The sequence below is a fragment of the Carassius carassius genome, chromosome 24, assembly GCF_963082965.1.
Source record: "Carassius carassius chromosome 24, fCarCar2.1, whole genome shotgun sequence".
Lineage (NCBI taxonomy): Eukaryota > Metazoa > Chordata > Actinopteri > Cypriniformes > Cyprinidae > Carassius > Carassius carassius.
The window spans coordinates 18,700,904-18,721,743 of NC_081778.1; the positions used below are offsets into that span (position 1 = coordinate 18,700,904).

General features: G+C 38.1%; 1 protein-coding gene and 1 long non-coding RNA gene across 3 annotated transcripts in view; one reads left to right on the forward strand and one right to left on the reverse strand.

Annotated features, from left to right (window-relative positions):
• The window catches only part of LOC132103085 (polypeptide N-acetylgalactosaminyltransferase 1-like), a 111,036-nt gene that overhangs the window by 57,952 nt on the left and 32,244 nt on the right, over positions 1–20,840 (forward strand). For both annotated transcript variants that reach the window (XM_059507900.1, XM_059507901.1), the window contains exons 3-4: positions 3,233–3,379; positions 12,372–12,540. In XM_059507900.1, the coding sequence (XP_059363883.1) occupies positions 3,235–3,379; positions 12,372–12,540 (314 nt within the window). In that variant the 5' untranslated portion in view covers positions 3,233–3,234. The remainder of the gene's footprint in view (positions 1–3,232; positions 3,380–12,371; positions 12,541–20,840) is intronic.
• Positions 6,034–7,685, reverse strand: LOC132103086 (uncharacterized). Its single transcript, XR_009423334.1, has 2 exons — positions 6,431–7,685; positions 6,034–6,155 (listed from the first exon to the last, which is right to left on the reverse strand). It is a non-coding gene; the product is annotated as an uncharacterized LOC132103086 (long non-coding RNA).

Sequence of the window (20,840 nt, forward strand, 5' to 3'; positions counted from 1 at the left end):
CTTTTGACTGCTCTAACACCATGCTGCTCCGTTCTGTTTGACATTCAAATTTAAGTAATTTAAATATTTTTTAATGATCGCACCTGCATAGATTAGCAGGGGGGAAAAATGTGTCACAGTTCCACAAAAATATTCAGCGACATAACTGTTTTCATTGACAATAATGAAAGATGTTTCTTGAGTGCCAGATCAGTATATTAAAATGATTTCTGAAGGATCATGTGACAGTAAAGCCTGGAGTAAAGCTTCAAAATTGAAAATTCATCTTTCCCATCACAACAATAAACTGCACTTTAAAATACGTTAAAAGAGAAAACTTTTATTTTAAATTGTATTTATATTTCACGATATTATTGTTTTTACTGTATATTTGATCATATAAATGCAGACCTGGTGAACATAAGAGACACATATACAGTGTTTTTTAAAGCCTTGCAAAGCGCTAATAGTAACTTATTAAGAAAATGTTGGTATAATTATTTTTTTTTTTACGTTTATGACCATGTAATGGTTTAAAGGGGAGATGTATGATGATATTAGAGTGAAAAAGAGAAAAACATTTTAATGTACAGTATTTACGTTAATTTTTCCTTAGATCATTCACTATAAAAAGTTCACTGTACTGTTAATTATATCATTAGCAATTCATGGGGACACATTCTACACAAATGGCACTGTTTCCTAAGAGTGTTTTCATGATAGTGTGAGTCATATGAAAGTGTGTTATACCTGAGGCCTGTGTGGGTCAGAAAATACAAAGAGTGACAGTGGCCAATGTTGCTTTTTGTCTTTTGATGGCTTGCTGTTCCCTTTAAAACGGCTGTCTCTTCCCTTATGCAGAGCACACACACACAAACACACTTCAAAGAACTCTGTAGGTACAGTTGGATGGGGACAGGGACAGAAGTTTGGTACTGCACTCTGGAGAGAGAGATGGAGTCACAGAGGAGTGGCTTTCAGGTTTGTTTTTTGTCAACTGCTGCATGCTGGGTAGCCTCCTGCTCAAAGACGCTGTAATGGACTGGAATATATAAATGTTGTTCCAAACCTGTATGACGTTCTTTCTTCTGTAGATGACAAAAGACAATATTTTGAAAAGGCCAGTGGTTTATTCTGTCCATCCAATGTTCAATGTTGTTTAAGACCCCAATGACAAAAACATCTGAAACCTTCTTCAAAGTATCTTATCTTGTCTTCCACAGAAGAATGTCATACAGATTTGGAATTACATTCATTTTTTGGGTGAACTTTGGGTAAAACTGCTTCCTTTTGGATCTGTAGTATATATATCCCCTACTTTTACAAACACATTTACTCTCTGGGTTCGGGGTGAATGAAGTATTTGTAGTGAAGGATTATTTTCTACAAATTGGTTTTGAATTTTCAGTGCTTGTCTGATTTCATAACGATTCACTGGAGCCTCAGGGTGGGATCCGTATTGCCGTGTAATTATGTTACAGTGACCTCTCCTTTATCAAAGCATATCACATGCTGCTCACCTCCCATAGGAACATCATCCTTCCTTCCCTTTCATGTCTTCCTCATCTTTCCTATTTTCTCATTGCATTTCTAGTTGGCTAATAAAATGTTAATTTCCATTTCATTAATGAAGGCAGATGGCTGGATTAAAGAAAACCCTGTTAAAGATTGGAAGCTCTGTTAGGTCAAAGGTCAAATCTGGCATTCTTTTTGAATAGTTTTTAGAGAAAGAAAATCACTAAATCATCTGCTAATGTGGTATAGTGTGACTGCCATAGTCAAGTGTCTTGTGATGTCTCTTGAGATGTTTGCTCAGAGTTCATGGGAAATCATGGAAAAAATTATTTTCTTTCTCTTTTGCTATAAAAATATCTTGATTTATTATGGAGAAATACTCATGTCCACAATGCAAAGCTTCCCATTCAGTCCACCAAGACCCTTTTTGGAAAGCTGTAAAGATAGGTAATTCATGATTATGTTGTCATGAATACATTAGCATATGTTTAAATGAAAGTGACATGAAAGTGGTGTCCCATACTTGGAATTTGTGTTCTTTAACCCATCCAAGTCCACACACATGCACTGCAGGTAATTGTGAACACACACACACACACCCCAAGCAGTGTGCAGCCATTACTGCGCAGCGCACAGGGATCAATTGGGGGTTTGCTGGCTTGCTCAAGGGCACCTCAGTTGTGGCTATTGAAGAGAGCGCTGTTCATTTACTTCCTCATCTATAAATGCTGATGTACTGAGACCCGCGGCCTTTGTGTTTGTGTCCGACTCTCTAACCATTAGGCCATGACTGTGTCATTTGTTATATGTGCCCACATTTTAAAGGCTATTTAGTGTTTAGTAATTTAGCAGTGATGCCAGTTCAGCCAGTCATAACAGAGGTCATTTAAAGGGGTCATATGATTTCTAGTGATTCTAGTTGTCTCTTTTGGAAGGCCAAACTAAGTAGCTTCGCTTTCACAATGAAACACAGTGTCTCCACAACACGGCGCCGGCGGCAACAGCGAGAATCAAGGTTACGCCTTCTTTCTTTGTGTGAACATTTGGGTGGTGTTATGCAAATCTTCACACATCGTGACGTAGACATGTGGGGGTCTGTTTGAACCAGCCATTTTTTGGCGGGCGTGGTTGACTCTTAACTTTAATAAAGAATATCTCTTTGGATTTAGGACTTGTCTTTGCTAGTCTTTGCAACTTTACAGATCTTCTTCATGCACCAAGAGCTTGTAACACTCCAAAGAGAAAGGAGAAATTGAAATCGCAAAAGATGTCATAAATATATGGTAGCAAAACAGACTTTTTTTTTTTGCGATGTTCTACGAGATTTATTTCCAAGGGGCAGAGAGGATTTTTTGGTGCAAGAAACCAATACTTTATCCTTGGACTTCAGGGGAAAGGTTGTGAGAATATGTCCACTCTAAGGTCTCATTGGAAAAACCTATATTGCTTTATTTTGGTGTGAAGATTATAAAGTGTCTGTGTATGCAACATTTTTAGATAGTGGGCATGTCTACAGTAAACTCTTACTCACAATTTTGAGGCTTGTACGGATGTGATATATGAATTTCTTGAGTGTGGTGTTGAAAACCAACTGGTGTACAGTAAGGTGTAACTGACTTCTGTATGGTTTAACCCACGGTGTCTGGTTGTAAGTGTGAAATATCGCTGGCAGCTTCTCAAGTGTTTGCTTTTACCTGTGTTTGTGCGTAACACCCTGTGTGTGTTTTGTGTGTTTCAGGTATGAAGATGAGGAAGTTTGCGTACTGTAAGGTGGTACTGGCCACCTCTCTGGTCTGGGTGATGCTAGACATGTTCATCCTCCTCTACTTCAGCGAATGCAACAAATGTGACGAGAAAAAAGAGAGAGGATTGCCGGGGAGAGAGAGTGAGTACATGCCTACACACAATTGTGCTGTGTATCGTAAAGTTATCACATAGTTTTCTGTTTAATAATAAATACGCACTAACACTTCAATTTACCATTTATGCCGCTCCATACCAGGCTCACGTGGAAATACAGTATCCGTAAATAAAGTTACTGTACTTCCAGTCCTTAAAACCGTTCGGATAGTAAATATTCAAGCGCGAATGAAGACTATTTTGCGGGGGATGCCAGGCTTAAAAAAAAAAAACGATTATTTGAATTTACATTACATTAATTCATTTAGCCAACACTTTTATCCAAAGCGACTTACAATTCCTATATGTATGTCAGAGGTCGCACACCTCTGGAGCAACTAGGGGTTAAGTGTCTTGCTCAGGGACACATTGGTGTCTCACAGTGGATTCGAACCCGGGTCTCTCACACCAAAGGCATGTGTCTTATCCACTGAGCCAACACCACCCCATTGAGCAGTAGGTGAAAAACAACGCTAAATGCAAACAAACCAATTCATCTTAGCATATAAATGGAGAAGAAAAAAGCTTCCTATTTTTTATGTAGTTTATGTCAATGACAGTCAAACGCTATGGACTGTATTATTCCATTGTAATTATGATAAATGAACATAATTGATTTTAAGGACGTTTTAGTTTATGAGTTAACTTGACTTTTTATGAGTTAAACAATTATATTACGGTGATTAATCTCAATATAAAGGTCAAATATGAATCTGAAAGCAAAACCAGTTGGGAACCACTGCTTTAGAGACTGAAGGAAGCTGAAGGAAGATCTAGAATTCAAAAGGAACAGTCTCAGAGAAAAATGTGGATGGCGATGCAGTGTGAAAGCATATCATCTCATAAAGCTTTATTTTGTCACTATGACCGTCCCTGGTCAGGTCACGGTTTGTTCTCTGCTTGTCTCTCCTAGACTGGTTTACTTTGGCCATCATCTCATAGAACAATAGCCATAAAATAATCTGCTCACCACATTAATAAAGCACATTTTCTACTGTTTCTGCTTGTGTCCTTAGTGATGATTATACAGTTTTACTCTTCAGAATCCCTCAGGAAAGTCATTGGATTTTGCTGAGCAGGGAAACAGGACAAAGTTGCCTTGTAATGCGCTCAGTCCGAACAGCTAAATCCAGCCCACTCAACACACATGCGGCTCACTCGTACATACACATACAGTGTACGCAAACACGTGACACAAGGCTTAAAAACAGGCAGTTTGCCTGTTAGAGCAGATGTAATCTCACACTGTTGAAAATCTGACCTTAATCTCACCAAAGCATGTTTTTTGAGCTAATGATCAAAGTTCAGTGCTTATCTACATACACTTTACTCACACACAGCGTAATAAACAATTGTGCACAGTAGGGCTGCACGATGTGTCGTTTAAGCATCGATATCGCGATGTACGAATCCACGATAGTCACATCGCAGGATGTGCGATGTAGGCTGTCGTAGTTGATCTGTTATTCATTAACTGTACGGGCCAGCTGCTCCCCGGCCCTTGAAGAATGTGATTCGCAGATTAATTGCACAGTTTAACCATCATAGAGTGAAAGTTTTAAGGGTCACGTGATGACGCCGAGCAAGATGGCTGATTAGGTTGAGGGCTGCAGCGCCACGAGATAACATTTTGTGTGAATATATAGGCATCCGCAGTTTATTGCATTGTTTTTTTCCCCCGCAAGTTGCCTTAATAAGCGTCAACCACTTTCGATATGCCAAATCCCCGGAAAAACGAAAATGCGTCTCAACATCAGCAAAGTGCTAGGGCTACCGCTAGCTCAAAAGCTGCCTACGCCTCTCCTGTATCCCCAGCACGTGAAGATGCGGATGAGTCCATCTCGACTGCTAAAATTCACGAGCTTCTTCAAAAACTATCAGATGAGCAAGCTAAACACTTTGCAGATATTCGCAAGGACGTCACAGAAACGAGAAGAGCAGTTGAGGCGATGGAGGGTAAGCTGGCCGACATGCTAACCAGGATAAATAGCGCGGAGGTGCGTCTCGATATGTTAGAGGAGGCGGAGAAGCAGCGCAGCGTCGCCCCCCCGGCTTCTGCTTTGGAGGTTGAAAAATTGAACGCCAAACTAACTGAATACGAGGATCGGGACAGGCGAGTTAATTTACGCATTTATGGGTTTCCGGAACGTGTGGAGGATAAAGATGCTGTATCGTTTTTGAAGGCCACTCTCCCCGAAGTCCTTCATGCTGAATTTCAAGGGGGCTTAGATCTGGAGCGTGCTCACCGGTCGTTTCTACCTGCCAAGCCCGGTGCCCCTCCAAGGCCATTTATCGTGCGGTTCTTGAGGTTTCAACAGAAGGAACGGGTGAGACAACTCGCTAGAGAAATCGGGGATGTCCGTTGGCAGAACAACAAGATAAGCTTCTATCAAGATTTCTCGAAGGCCACGCAGGAGCGAAGACATTCCTTCCTGGAGTGTAAACGCCTGCTTCACTCAGCCAAAATCCCGTTTGGCATCGGCTATCCTGCAGTGCTTTCATTTACAACGCCGGGTGGAGTTAAGCATCGTTTTGAAGATCATAAGAAGGCCTTGATATGCATCAAAAACCTCTAAAATGTTAAGCAGAACAATCATTCTTATCCCCGGCCATTAACGTTAGCGGTGATATTCCTCCCCGTTCTTTATTTTTTATTTTATTTTTATTTGTTACATATAGGCCTACATATATTTTTTTTTTTTTTTTTTTTTTTTTTTTTTTTTTTTTTTTTTTTTTTTTTTTTTTTTTTTGAAACTTTAAGACTGATTCGGGCAAGATTATATACAATATATGTCCGTTTTTCCTGTTTTTCCTCTGATGTCCATTTAAACTAGCATTCCGAATTTTATAAAGCTGGAGTTTTTATTTTATTTTATTATTTTTTATTATCAATATTAACTATTTTTGATGTTTGTCTCGCATCACTATCTATAATATACTTCACTGCATGTCTCCCACTTTATTCATTTATTGCCTTTAATATTATTTTTGCAGTGGTATTTTTTATCACAATTTGTAGACTGGGCATATTGGTAACAGTATTTTTTTTTTTTTTTTTTTTTTTTTTTTTTTTTTTTTTTTTTTTTTTTTTTTTTTTTTTTTCCCCTCTCTCTCCTTCTTTGTCTGCCCGAGTTATAAGTCATGTGTGCAGGTTATGTTGGGTAGGGGGTCTGTAGATTTCGTGTCTGTTAACGATATAGCACCGCTGTTAGATGGCGGATGTCTTTAATGTGTTCACACTACTGCTGTTCAGTTGTTTGCTGATGGGTGGCGCTGCTGCCGCACTTGAGTGGTCAGAAAGTTCTCTGAGTTAGTTATCCAGTTGTGGATTTTCAGGAAGGTTCGACAGTTTCAGCTTCCTCACCTTCCTCTTCGGTTTTTTTTTTTTTTTTTTTTTTTTTTTTTTTTTTTTTTTTTTTTTTTTTTCTTTTTTTTGGGTGTTTCTCTTTTATGGATCCGGTTCTCTCTCGTGCTGTTGTTGGGACAACTCTTTCTTTTTTTTTTTTTTTCCTCTTTCTTTGTTTTTCACAAAGCCTTCTAGCATATGACAGCTCTTAACCTTATTTCAGTCAACGCCAGGGGTCTGAACGTTCCGCACAAAAGAACCACTGTACTAGAATTTTTTCGTAAGAAAAATATAGACTTTGCTATGATTCAGGAATCACATTTATTGGGCAAAGATGTGGGTCGATTAGCCAATAAGTTTTATCATTCTATTGCAACTTCATCTGCAGCAACAAAATCTAAAGGGGTAATGGTATTGTGTAAACGTAAACTAAAATTTGATATGATTGACTCTTGGGCAGATGATGCAGGGCGGATAGCTATAGCAAGGATCTGTATGGATGGGAAAAACATTGCACTTATTTCTGCTTATGCCCCTAATGTATTTGATCGTACCTTTTTCCATCTATTAACTAAATCCTTGCTTGATCTTACAGGATTTCACTTAGTTCTTGGGGCTGATTTCAATGCGGTGTGGGACAGCAGCATGGACAGAACAGGCGGCAGCGAGACTAAAGACCAACATCTTGCATCTGAGGCGTTGCGCCACTGGGCATCCGAAACGGGCATGGTCGATATCTGGCGTTTGTTAAACCCTTCTTTAAAAGACTATTCTTTTTACTCAGGGAGACATAAATCCTTTTCGAGACTAGATTTTATCTTTGCCTCAAAAGATTTATTTCAAAATATTCAAAATGCGCATTACATTCCGGTGACCTGGTCTGATCACAAACCCATATGTTGTTCAGTCAAGGTTCGCCCATTTTCCACTAAAGCCCCCAGATGGCGTCTTAATACTTCTTTACTGCGAGATGAGTCTTTCAAAGCTCAGTTTGAAACAAGTTTTAGTGAATTTTTGGACTTTAATGTTGGCTCTGTTCTCGATCCAAGGATTCTTTGGGAGGCCATAAAAGGCTTTATAAGGAGTAATACCACTTTATATGCCTCAACACAAAACAAAGCTCATGCAGCTAAATTGGAAGCTTTAGAATTAAAATATACGTCCCTTGATGCTTCCCTGCAACATAATTTTAATGATTACACAGCCCTACAAAAGGAATTGATCAAAAAAGAGATTAACTCTCTTCTGAGGCGTCGTTCAGAATTCCTCATGCACAAAACCAGACAAACTTATTATTTTAACTCCTCAAAACCCAGTCGCTTACTGGCAATGAAACTTCGGACGGATGAGCACTTTGCTGATATCTTTTGCATTAAAGACAAAAATAACACTATACAATGTGACCCAAAGAAAGTAAATGCTGTTTTTGCCTCCTTCTATCAGGAGTTATATAATTCGGAAAATAATTTTGATAAAGATGTCTGCAATAATTTCCTGAAAGATGTTAAACTATCTCATCTCAGTAATGATGACGCCATAAAATTAGATCAACCAATCACATTACAGGAGTGCGAGACAGCTGCTAGGGACATGCGTAAAGGTAGATCACCAGGTCCAGACGGAATACCACCCGAATTTTATCTTACTTTTTGGCCCCAGATTGGCCCGCTTTTACTGGAGATGATTTTATATTCTGTTAGAGAGGGATCATTTTCTAGGGATGTTAATTCTGCATTAATTTCACTGCTTCTTAAAAAAGGAAAGGATCCAGCTGATTGCGCCAGCTACAGGCCTCTTTCGCTTTTAAATGCAGATTTAAAGATTTACGCAAAATTACTGGCCCGTCGGCTTCAAGGCCATATGACAGAACTGGTACATAGTGATCAAACTGGGTTTATAAAGTCTAGACTTGCTACAGATAATGTTAGAAGACTATTACACATTATACATGATGCTCAAGATTTAAATTCCCCTGCTGCTGTCCTTTCACTAGATGCAATGAAGGCCTTTGACCGCCTGGAGTGGCCATTTCTGTGGGCAGTGCTAAAGGTTATGGGGGTTGGTTTGCCGTTTATTAATATGATTAAGGTCCTGTATAAAAACCCAACAGCTGTAGTACTTACGGGCAAAATTAGCTCCTCCCCATTTGCTGTCTTGAGAGGATCAAGACAAGGATGTCCTCTTAGCCCTCTGTTATTCGCCCTTTCTCTTGAGCCACTGGCACAAGCTATCCGTGGTTCTCCCACAATCTCTCCAATTTCCATTAGAGGTACACACCACCATGTTTCACTTTATGCTGATGATATTTTATTGTATATAAATAACCCAGTGCAATGTATCCCACATATTTTGTCTACCTTCGATCTTTATGGCAAGCTCTCTGGCTTCAAAATTAACTGGCAGAAATCAGCTTTACTACCCTTAAATCAGGCAATGTGCAATACTCCCATCCCTGCATCTATTCCAGTTACTAATAACTTCACTTATCTGGGGATAGACATCTATTCCTCCATACAGACAATTATTAAAAACAATTTTTCTAAAACACTTAACAAAGTGGTGGCGGATCTGGACAGGTGGTCTAACCTTCCAAATTCGCTCCGTGGCAGGGTAGCCATAATTAAAATGAATGTTCTGCCCAGAATCAATTTTGTCAGCTCAATGCTCCCCCTTCCCCCACCCCCTAAATATTGGGGCAAATTGCACTCAGCAATAAGTAAATTTCTGTGGCATGGCAAACGACCTCGTATTAAGCTCACCACCATGCAGCGAGAAAGGCAGGCTGGTGGCCTGTCTCTCCCAAATTTTAAGTTCTATGAGTGGGCCTTCACACTTAGACCTCTTCTATCCTGGTTTCACCCTGATGCTCAAGTCTCTTGGCGAACTTTAGAGGAACGGATGATAGCTCCATATTCTTTTACTAATATTTTGTATGCAAAAATCTCACCCCATCAATGCCGTTTGAAATTTGGTCCCATGATTTCATATTTACTTTTGGTATGGAGGAGGGTGGAGAAATTGGCTGGTTGTTTTTCTATCTGGGACCCACACTTTCCAATATTTAACAATGAGAGATTGCTGATTGGCGGTTGTCATATTCGATTTCCTGATTGGGAAAAAAAAAACATTTGTACACTTGGGGATATTTATGGGGAGGCGGGGTTACTTACTTTTCAAAATATTTGCATCAAGCATGGTATACCACGTACCTCCTTTTTCTTTTATTTGCAGTTGAGATCGACTCTAAAAAGCAACGGTGCCCCCTTACAAGCTCCGCTCACATCACATCCAATTCGAAAATTGTTTTACTCTGTCGGGAGCACTAGGGGTTTTGTATCAAGACTCTATTGGCTCTTGCTGCGATATGCTTATAGACCTCTGGCGTTGGACACAGTGTGGAGGAGAGATGTTCCAGATTTGTCACCCGCATTTGATTGGGATAAAGTGTGGATCAATATAGGTTTATCATCCAGAAACCCTGATCACCAGCAAATTCATTATAATTTTGTACATAGGGTTTATTTCACCCCTAGGAAGCTTCATTTAATGAAGGTTATTGACGATCCTACTTGTACTTTCTGTTCGGCTAAAGTGACTGGCAGTTACTTTCACATGTTCTGGGAATGTTCCCCAGTGGCTGAATTTTGGAAGATGATTGCCTTTAACCTCTCTAAGTTGTTTAAGATTAGACTGCCTTGTACGCCTGCTACACTTATTTTGAATGATTTGTCAAAGTTGGGATTGACACTGGACAAGAAAAGAGCATTGTTGGCTGGACTTACAGCTGCTAAAAAACTACTTGCCACACGCTGGAAACCTCCACACTCACTCTGCTTTCGAGCTTGGCTTTTAATGTATTTGGATATTGTTTACTTGGAGTTGTCAATAGCTAGAGTCCACGGTGCCAAAGAGTCAGCAATAGAGGCTTGGCACTCTTTGCTGACCACTCTCCGTGGGCTTTAGATTTAATCTGCGAGTGAGATATGGGGATCGGGATCCAAGGGGCGGGTGGGTTCCACATGGGATTTTACTTATTTTTATTTTATTTTGTTTCTTTTTATTATTATTATCATTATTATTTTTTTTTTCTTTTTTTTTTTTTTTTTTTCTTTTTTTTTTTTTTTTTTTTTATTATGTTAATTATGCTTCATTATATATGCTTATGTATAGACATGTATGTAAATGGATGTATTTATACATTTATATTCTATTTCTGTGAAGCATGTCTGTATGTTTTTCCCTAAAGGAAAAAATAAATAAAAATTTGATAAAAAAAAAAAAATAGAGTGAAAGTTTTTTCATTGACAGGACTGAAAAACACATGCAAGTTTAACAGGGCAGAGAGAGAAAGAGCGCGCGAGAGAGACAGAGAGGGAGAGAGCGCGCGCGCGAGAGAGACAGAGAGAGCGCGTGCGCGCGAGAGAGAGAGAGACAGAGAGCGCGCGCGAAAGAGACAGAGAGAGCGCGCGAGAGAGACAGAGAGAGAGCGCGCGAGAGAGACAGAGAGGGAGAGAGAGCGCGCGCGCGAGAGAGAGAGAGACAGAGAGCGCGCGCGAGAGAGACAGAGAGAGCGCGCGAGAGAGACAGAGAGGGAGAGAGAGCGCGCGTGCGAGAGAGACAGAGAGAGCGCGTGCGCGCGAGAGAGAGAGAGACAGAGAGCGCGCGCGAGAGAGACAGAGAGAGCGCGCGAGAGAGACAAAGAGAGAGCGCGCGAGAGAGACAGAGAGAGAGCGCGCGAGAGAGACAGAGAGAGAGTGCGCGAGAGAGACAGAGAGAGAGCGCGCGAGAGAGACAGAGAGCGTGCGCGAGAGAGACAGAGAGAGAGCGAGCCGTCTTCAAACAACAGGAGCGCTGTCTTGCTCTCTCTCCCTCCCGCATATTAATCAATTGACGCGATGGTGTCGATGTTTAAATCATTTAAAATGAGAATGTAAGTGTGCTCACCCCATTTTTGTTTGTAAGAAAAAATATCGCAATATATATCGCAGAAAAATAAAATATCGCAATGTCATTTTTTCCCCAATATCGTGCAGCCCTAGTGCACAGCAATCAAGGCCATAAATTATTTTCGGTGGGCAGGATGTATATAATTTTAGCACAAATATTATGATCATTGATTGTTTTTTAGGTTGTGTAAGGAGAGTAAAGTGTCACTGAGCATGACTGGGATGAAATATGAAACGTGATATGTTTCCTTTTGAACAGGATATTTTTATTGTGCCATTTCCAATTTTGCAAAAAGTGTGACAGTAATATTTAATTATGTGTATTACATCAAATGTGAGCTGTGCAAAATATCCGTAGAAAGACAAATGACTTTATAATATATATTATTATAAAAATGTTCAAAATGTCATTTGCAGCACTGTCATTCCCATCACAGAAAACATCATTTGAGATGTGGTGGAAATGCTACTGTAGTGTTCTGGGTTTTCATAAAATAAATGCCAAAAATAATAAAATTCTCCTGTGATGTGTGTGTATCCACATTTAAACAGATTAAATAAACTAGTGAGAATTATTTTCTGAAAGTCCACCGGGCCCAAAATTGGCCGTAGCTGGAGAAACGCCCATACTTACTGATTCGAAAGCCAAGGGAACAATCTTGAGTCCATGTGTGTTTGTGTTCCAGTTGTGGTTCAAAGGCCTCATGATGGCCCGGGGGAGATGGGAAAGCCAGTGGTCATCGCTAAAGACCAACAAGAGAGGATGAAGGAAATGTTTAAGATAAACCAGTTTAACCTGATGGCCAGTGAGATGATTGCACTCAACCGATCTTTACCGGACGTGCGTCTCGAGGGGTGAGTGTCTGCTTATTTATCATTGCTTCCTTTAAAGTGAGTTTGTTTTTGTTTAATATATACATTTTATGATTGTAACTGACCAAATAAACATTTTGAAATGGCTTTGTTAGGTTTGGGGGGTTAGGTTTTGAGCTGTAAGGGCTGGTGTTTGGCTATTTGACTTTAGAGAAACTGATAGACGTATCGTGGAGTGTGTGTGCTTTTTGCTGAGTGAAATATGTATGTGGCATGGAGTGAAATGTAAACATTGATCCGTGAAATGTGCTTATTTTCTGCCTGAAGCAAAGCAATAGAATAAACATTTTCAATTAAAAGATAAGAGTGTGTCAATTACATAGTCACAGTCATGACCTAACTTCACACACGCACACACACACGCACACACACACGCACACACACACACACACACACACACACACACACACACACACACACACACACACACACACACACACACACACACACACACACACACACACACACAGCATCGCTGCCACAACTTTCACCTTCACAAGAATGATCTGACTCTGATTGAGTACATATGTTACTTGTAAATGCACAAACTTAGTACACCAAAGGGTCAAGAGGAAACTGGTTGAAATCTGAGTGAGAATGAAAGTGCTGAACTCTTTTTCTTAAAGCAGGATGTGGTCTGCTCTCTTTTCAGCTCTTTTCCATCTTTGGTTTTGTAAATGTGAAAATTAAGCAGCATTTGGGCACAATGTACAAATTATTTATTTTTTACTTGCTTTTCCTACACTACACAGTGTAATATTGTCGTTTTGTAGAGAAATTCAAACATCAGTATATTAATCTAAAATCTATTTTCAATAAAAAGCTTTTAGATCAAAAAGTCTACAAGATTTAAAGAACTGTGTATTATGAGGTGAATTGTTTGATGTGTCGCAGTCATCCACCCTAAGTGTTTTTAAACACCTATTGTCCTCTAAACGTTTGCCACTTCAAATATTAATTGCTAATTATTTTGTGTGAATAGTGAGTGTGTGGATTTTTCACGCTACATAATAAAGCTTCTATTTCTTTTACGCTTTGCAATATTAAGTTCACTTAGGTGAGACAGAGAAAAGGAGAGATGTGTAGAGAAGATGTCACATTCGTCCTTGAGAAAGCGAAGAAAAGGACGTTTGTGTGTGTGTGGATTTGTGACGCTTCTTTTGTTCTGTGTGATATCGCTCCGAACAGTTCCCCCTCTGTTCCCACTGCACTAAATAATGTGGAGTTTGTCCCTCTGCAGTGGATACACATTCTTTCAAAAGGCCTTGCCTTAAGTATTTACGGTTTTAATAAGTCCCTGGATGTTCTCTCTTTCAAGGCGTGACCATGGAAAGTATTCCACCATGACAGTAATCTCACCCGGGGTCTCGGAGCAGACGTAATATTCACACACTCGCATACAGCTGCACGTCAAGCATTACGTCAAGTGTGTACTAAATCATTTGCATATGCATCCGGGCAGTGCCTCGCAGAGTGATAAATCACTGGGTCACTGGAAGGAACTGCAGGTCTGATAAAAATGCCAGGTCAATTGGTGTTTAATGATTTTTTCTAATTATGTAGGGCCAAACCTCTACCTCTTTCTTTTTGTTTTAAATGATCTGATATTAACAGATGCATTGTCAAACTGAGACTCTCTCTGTGTGTGTTTGAGGGTGTCAGTTTCTCTACCTCTACCTTTAAAGTACCCCTATTGTGCCATATCGAATACTGCCTTTCTGGAACTATGTAATGTAGCTGTATGTGAACGCAAACGATCTGCAAAGTTGTAACTCCAAACATACACGAATGAATCAGCGAGTCATTGGTAATTCGAATCCCAGTTCTGTGGCAGCTACATGTCAAGGGGAAATACATTTGCATAATGCCCGCCTATGTCCTAAGTTGTGTCCTACGCTGTGAAAGTAAATTTATTTTATCATAACATCATTTGAGCTGATGCATTTGATTCCAGTTTGTTTTTAACCCTGAAAATGAGTCATATAACTGTTTTAAAGTTTGCACATCTATGTTGATGTGTCATCATGTTTGTTTGCCTCAGATTTTCTCTGCAAATATGAACTCATGTTTGCACGAGAGCACGTGGTCTGACATGTCTTGTTGACTCTACAGCTCAAAAAACATGTAAAAGAGGAAGAAGGATCTTCTCAACTCCCTCTCTCCCTCATTCATTCCCCTGCGCAACATGCGACATGCACCAAGAAGGTGTCCAGCATCTTGTTAAATTCATGTCTTTCCAGATCTGGGCTTTTGGGGTCCACTGAGTGTGTATAGAAAATCACATGCACTAAAGATCAGCTTGTCATCCATGTAGTCTACTAGCTGTGCATACTGATAAAATAATTCACAAGCAATAGTCCATTTACTTCTTGTTGTCTCTGCATTTATAAACTGAGGAAGGAAAACTGAAACACTCCGGCATTAAGGATCTTTTTTCGTCTGATTGGATTATCAGATTCTGATTGGATTGATTTGACAGTATCTTAGCAACGCTCTTCAAACATGTAATTATGCTTTACTGTGCATCAGCAGATAAACCTTTTCCCGGTTACCTCTGTGTTTTCCCTGACCTTCTGCTCTCTCTTTTGTTGTACACACACATACACACACATAGTGCTTAAGTGCTGAGTGTGATGTGTACTAAATTACTGTTTTGCTGCTCTGAATGGGGTAAAATGGAATACATTATTCTGTTTCTCTAAATTGCATATCAAAGGAAGATGAGCGAGAGCAGGAGAGAGAGAGATCTGATATCAAAGAAGTAAGAAATCTCAATCTCTATGGAAGGAAGGAAGTGGAATAACTAGGCGAGAAAAAAAAGGAAAGTGGAGATAAAAGCTACTGAAAATGCAACTGCCAATGGGGAAAGTGTGTGTGTGTGTGTTTGAGAGTGAGAGAGAAAACATCTTCATGTATTTGTGCCTGGTTGTGGCTGTTTCTTCCCAAACACTCCGCTACATAAATTGTCCCAATATTGTGTTTTCTAGATGAGTCTCAGTGTGAGACATGATCCTTGAAAACTTGGCAAAACAGGACACTGAAATCTGGTTGATTTATGAGTCCAATAAATGAGTTTTGCATTTGTGTTTTCACATTTTGTCAGTGAAACTGTGGCATTCATTAATCGGACCTGGAAAACATCTGATGTGCTGTGTAGATGTTATTAAAACCTTGGATTAACAGTTCAATGAACAATCAACAATGTAGCAGGTTTATTATAATTAACTAAAACTAAGCTTAAAAGATATTCATTACTTAATATATGTTAAATGATTTTTTTTTATTATTATACATTTTTTTATGAAAGTGATGTGACATACAGCCAAGTATGGTGACCCATACTCAGAATTCATGCTCTGCTTTTAACCCATCCAAAGTGCACACACACAGCAGTGAACACACACACACACACACGGAGCAGTTGGGGTTCAGTGCCTTGCTCAAGGGCACCTAAGTCGTGATATTGAAGGTGGAGAGAGCACTGTACATGCACTCCCCCCACCTACAATTTCTGCCGGCCCAAGACTCGAACTCACAACCCTTCAATTGCAAGTCCGACTCTCTAACCATTAGGCCACGACTTCCCCTTAACCCTTATTTTATTTCAGTTAGCTGCCAAGTCAACATTCCTCATTTTCATTTAGTTAACCTTGATGTACTAATAAGTACAACTAAAACTAATAATAAGTAAACGGAATGCTAATAATAAGTATTTGAATGCACAAAACAACCTAATTTATTCGATTTTTTCTTAAAGTAGCCCCTCAGAAATTCTGTGTTGTGTATTTGAAATTTTTCTGGTTATTAATTGAAAGCTTAAAACAATTTCATTTATCTTTTAATTTTTGAAAATTAAGCAAACAAATGTTTTTTGCAAACAAAGGGGATTTACTGTTCAAATTAAAACCTGAAGAAGAAATGTTGTGTGATTAATCATTAAAAAATTCATGTTTGTTTCATTTTAGTAGTAGAAGTAGTAGGCTATGTACATTCTACTGAAAAAGACTTCAAATCAAACCAGACTTTTATTTTGACGGGTTGCTGTCAATACATTTACAGTTCTGTGTATGTGATGTGACGCTAGTTTTACTCAAATCAAATGGTAAAATGTTCATGAAGTGACTGTCAGAGCAGTTCTGGAGATGTTGTTCATGTGTTCACATCCTTATTTAGTGAGACAGCAGACGCTGAAATCACCGAGAGCGCCACGCACGCTTCTGTGTGTGTTAATAAAGGACATTAACAGAGACATGCACACTGTAAAAAATAATTCTGTGGCTTAGTAAATATTACAGAAATGTTTAACTTTATTAACTTAATAAAATCTCTGAATATCCTGTACTTGATTGTTTGAGTTAAACATATCAAAATAATTGAGTAAAAATCCAACAGTTCATTTTATCTAAAATTTACAGATATATTTAAGTTGTTTTCAATAAAATTATTTAGTATTTGACTAACCAATTATTTCTTTATAATATACTTAATATATTTGTGAAATTTCTATCAAAATATTTGAGAATGTTGAATTAAACTGATCTGTTTCAAGAAACAAAAATATTACTTAATTCAAATCAATATTATTAATATATTTAACACATTCTTAAAATTTGAGTAAGTTTACTCAATTAAAACAATGCACCCCTCCCCCACCCTCTGACGTGACGACAACTCGACGGTTGGTTTCAGTGTCAGTGAGCGCGGGCAGTTTGAACTCTCCAGTCTCCAGACAACAGCTCTCTTCTCAGCGTCGCAGATTTGGTGCATTTCCTCTGTGAAATTCAGGTTTGTGTATGTTTTATTTTATTTATAAAATCTTTACTGTGCTTTAAATCATATTTAATGCAAAACAACATACAGAGGCGTAATTCGACACCTAAACTAGAGTCGCGCCTGTCTTTTTGCATGATTGAAACGCTTTGCATAAACACATGACTTCATTCCTAATGATAATAATTATATAATTATTGGATGATGAAATGTCCTCAGAACTGTCACTGTTTGTTTATTGGCAGGTTATGTCAGTCACTCGCAGTATCTATCGGCTGTGAGTGAAACGCAGGACGGCGGTATGAAGTTCAAAGTTCACCCGCAGAGGTGAGTCCGTCTCCGGCACGAGGACCAGCGCTGATCCGGTGGATATTGGGTTGATTTGATTACACTTGAATTAGGCTACCTGAATTTTTTTATATTTAATTTTTACTTATAAAATGTTTGTTAAATGAGTTTAAATGTAGGCAATATTGTATACAGTGTAAAATGTGCTGTATTGCTGTACTCATTGACAATAAAGGCCAATGTCATGTATACTGGTGGTTGTGTGGAGTACTATTTTACAAAGGTTTAGAGAAAATAAAAAGTTAATATTACTCATTAATAAAAACAGTTAATATTACTCATAAATATTGTTTTTAAATGTTTAAATGTTCAATTATTTCTACTCAATTTTATTTGTTAATGTACCAGATGCAGTTACTCAGATTTACGTGCATTTACTCAATTCATACAGTATATTTCATTGATTTCACAGCTTTAAAGTTTACTCAATTTTTTTGAGTGTAAAAATGTTTCACCAATAAAATTGAGTAAATAATAGTTAAACTTTTTACAGTGCAGAACATGCAGGATTCATATTTAAATCAACTTTTGCGGCTTAATAGTGCGAGAGACAACTTAACAGTTACATTTAGCAGTTTGTCAAAACAACAGAGCAGTACACATCACAACTGTTCAGTGTTGTTTGTGGTAATGATCTTTGGCTGCCGTCTCCTCTTATAGTGCTGAAGGGGTTTCAATAACAATAGACTACTAGTCTAAGTAATCAGCTAATCATCTAATTCATCAGCTCGACTGATAAATTCTTTTTTTTAATGGGAATATTTTCTGACACCAGTTTTGACCCTAGTAACTTTGATGGTTGTTTTGACAAGTACTTTTACACTTACTTTTACAAAGTACTACTGTTGTCCACAAGGAAATGAATAACTGTTTCAAAAAACTATTGTCCTCTGTATGAAGACCTCCACTGGGAAGGAAATGCAAAGGCTTGACCCTTTGGATCATTAATTTGACATCCCTGCTGTAGAATATGATCCCCTTAACCAGATTTGTTGTTGTATATTGAGCTTCATAATGTGATTAGCTGTTCAAAAGTGTGCTTGATTGCCTGATTGGCTGTTCGGTGTACTGTTTAACAATGTGATTAACATAATCACTGTAAGATTCATCAGCTAAATTGTGCACTGCTTGATTTTTCGTTTTGCCTTTTTTGTTTCTTTTGTCTCTGTTTGCAAGTTTTTTTTTTGCCTTTCCAGTGTGGCAAGCAAAATGTTTTTGGCTTGTATTTCTGTAATTAGCAAGTTGTGCAAACAATTAAAAGCATATGGTCAAGACTGTAAACTCACAGTCAGCATAGATTTACACAACCACGCCAACACACACTGCTTTTATAGTTGTGTGTCACATAGAGGGAACAGCTCACAGCTGGGAACAATACTGACCTTTTCTCCTTTACTGCATTCCTGCAGTCTGGGATGGAACTCTTTGTCTGTGTGACTGTGTGTGTGTGTCTGTGTGTGTGTGTGTGTGCATGTTTTAGGACACAACTTTGTATAATGACATGTGTATGACGCAGGTATTACAAGGAGAGGGTGACTTATGAAGACATAACCCATGTCCCCATTTTTCAAAACGCTTATAAATCATACAGAATGAGTTTTTATTAGAAAGTAAAAATGCACAAAGTTTCCTGTGAGGGTTGGGGTTAGGTGTAGGGTTGGCGTAGGGCCATAGAATATACAGTTTGTACAGTATAAAAACCATTACGCCTATGGGATGTCCCTACATTTCACAAAAACAAACGTGTGTGTGTGTGTGTGTGATGCTGAGAGCTGTACTGTGTTACGGTAACATAATATTTCCTTTACAGTTTGAAAGTCTTTCAGTTTATATGCCTTTTTTACTTTCTGATAAGTCAAGAGCTACATGCCTTCTATAAACATTGGATGAGAAAATTATTGACTGCACAGAGTGAGCAATAAATAAATACAATGAAATATGAAATAGAATAATGAATAAATAATTTTCCCTTTTTATATACTGTGTATGTATATATATATATATATATGTATGTGTGTGTGTATTTATATGTATATGTATAAAATGTATTAAATATAGAATTATATGTATTTATTTAAAAATACAGACTTTGATCACTAAGGCTGTATTTATTTGATCAATAATACAGTAAACTGTAGTATTGTCAAATAATACTACAATTTAAATACCTGTTTTCTATTTTAATATATTTTCAAACGTAATTTATTCCTGTCACATGATCCTTCAGAAATCATGATACTGTAATATGCTGATTTGATGCTCAGATTATATTGATATGCACAAAGTTCAATAATAATTTTAAAAGTAATGTATTGTGCTTTTTTATGTAAGTACTTCTATATGAACAAAAGTGCTATAACATTTGGTTTGCAACCACTATATGTTTATGAATTTTTACATCAGTATTCCTTTCACATAGTAGCAGTTAAAATATTTCTTGTAAAGCTCAACTTATAACATTAATGTAATCAAATTAAATATAAAACAAATGCTTTTTGCCACTGCCAGGGCATTGGTGTTTTTATAGAAAATATTTTATAGTTTGTTATAAAAAAACAATTTATACTTAGAGTCCCAGAGCCTTGATAACATTATAACAGGCATCTTCTGAGTAGAGACCTGCACTATCGCGGGACCCAATGCAGCAGAGTGCGGCGTGGGACCACACTTGATGGTAGTGCGGGTACGGGAGGGATTTTTACTCCAAATATATGAACTTAACTGTTTTAAATACTTAATTTTTAACGTGTTCGTTTATGTCTAATATTTAGAGTTAAACTGTTGGTCTTTTAATGAAATCTACTATTGATTTTCACAGTTTGGGAAAATAAAAAGGGAAATTTGTCACAGGACGCGTGGTATGACAGTGTCCGAATATATATTAACTAGCTGTTTTAAATACAATATTTTTATATTTAACATGTTAGCTTATCATTATGTTTGAAAGTATTTTTATTTAATTTTTTTCTATTATTGGTGATTACATAGGCTCAATCTCGCGCACCTGCGTGGTTTTAAACACCAGTTATGATAAGTACAGAGTGTTACGGAGGAGAGTCAGAGTCGTTCGCATCCAAATACAGAGCTTTATTTAAGAATGGTCAAACAGGCAGAAATCAGGAATGCGTCAGGTGTGTCAGGGATAACCAGAGTCGAAACCAGAA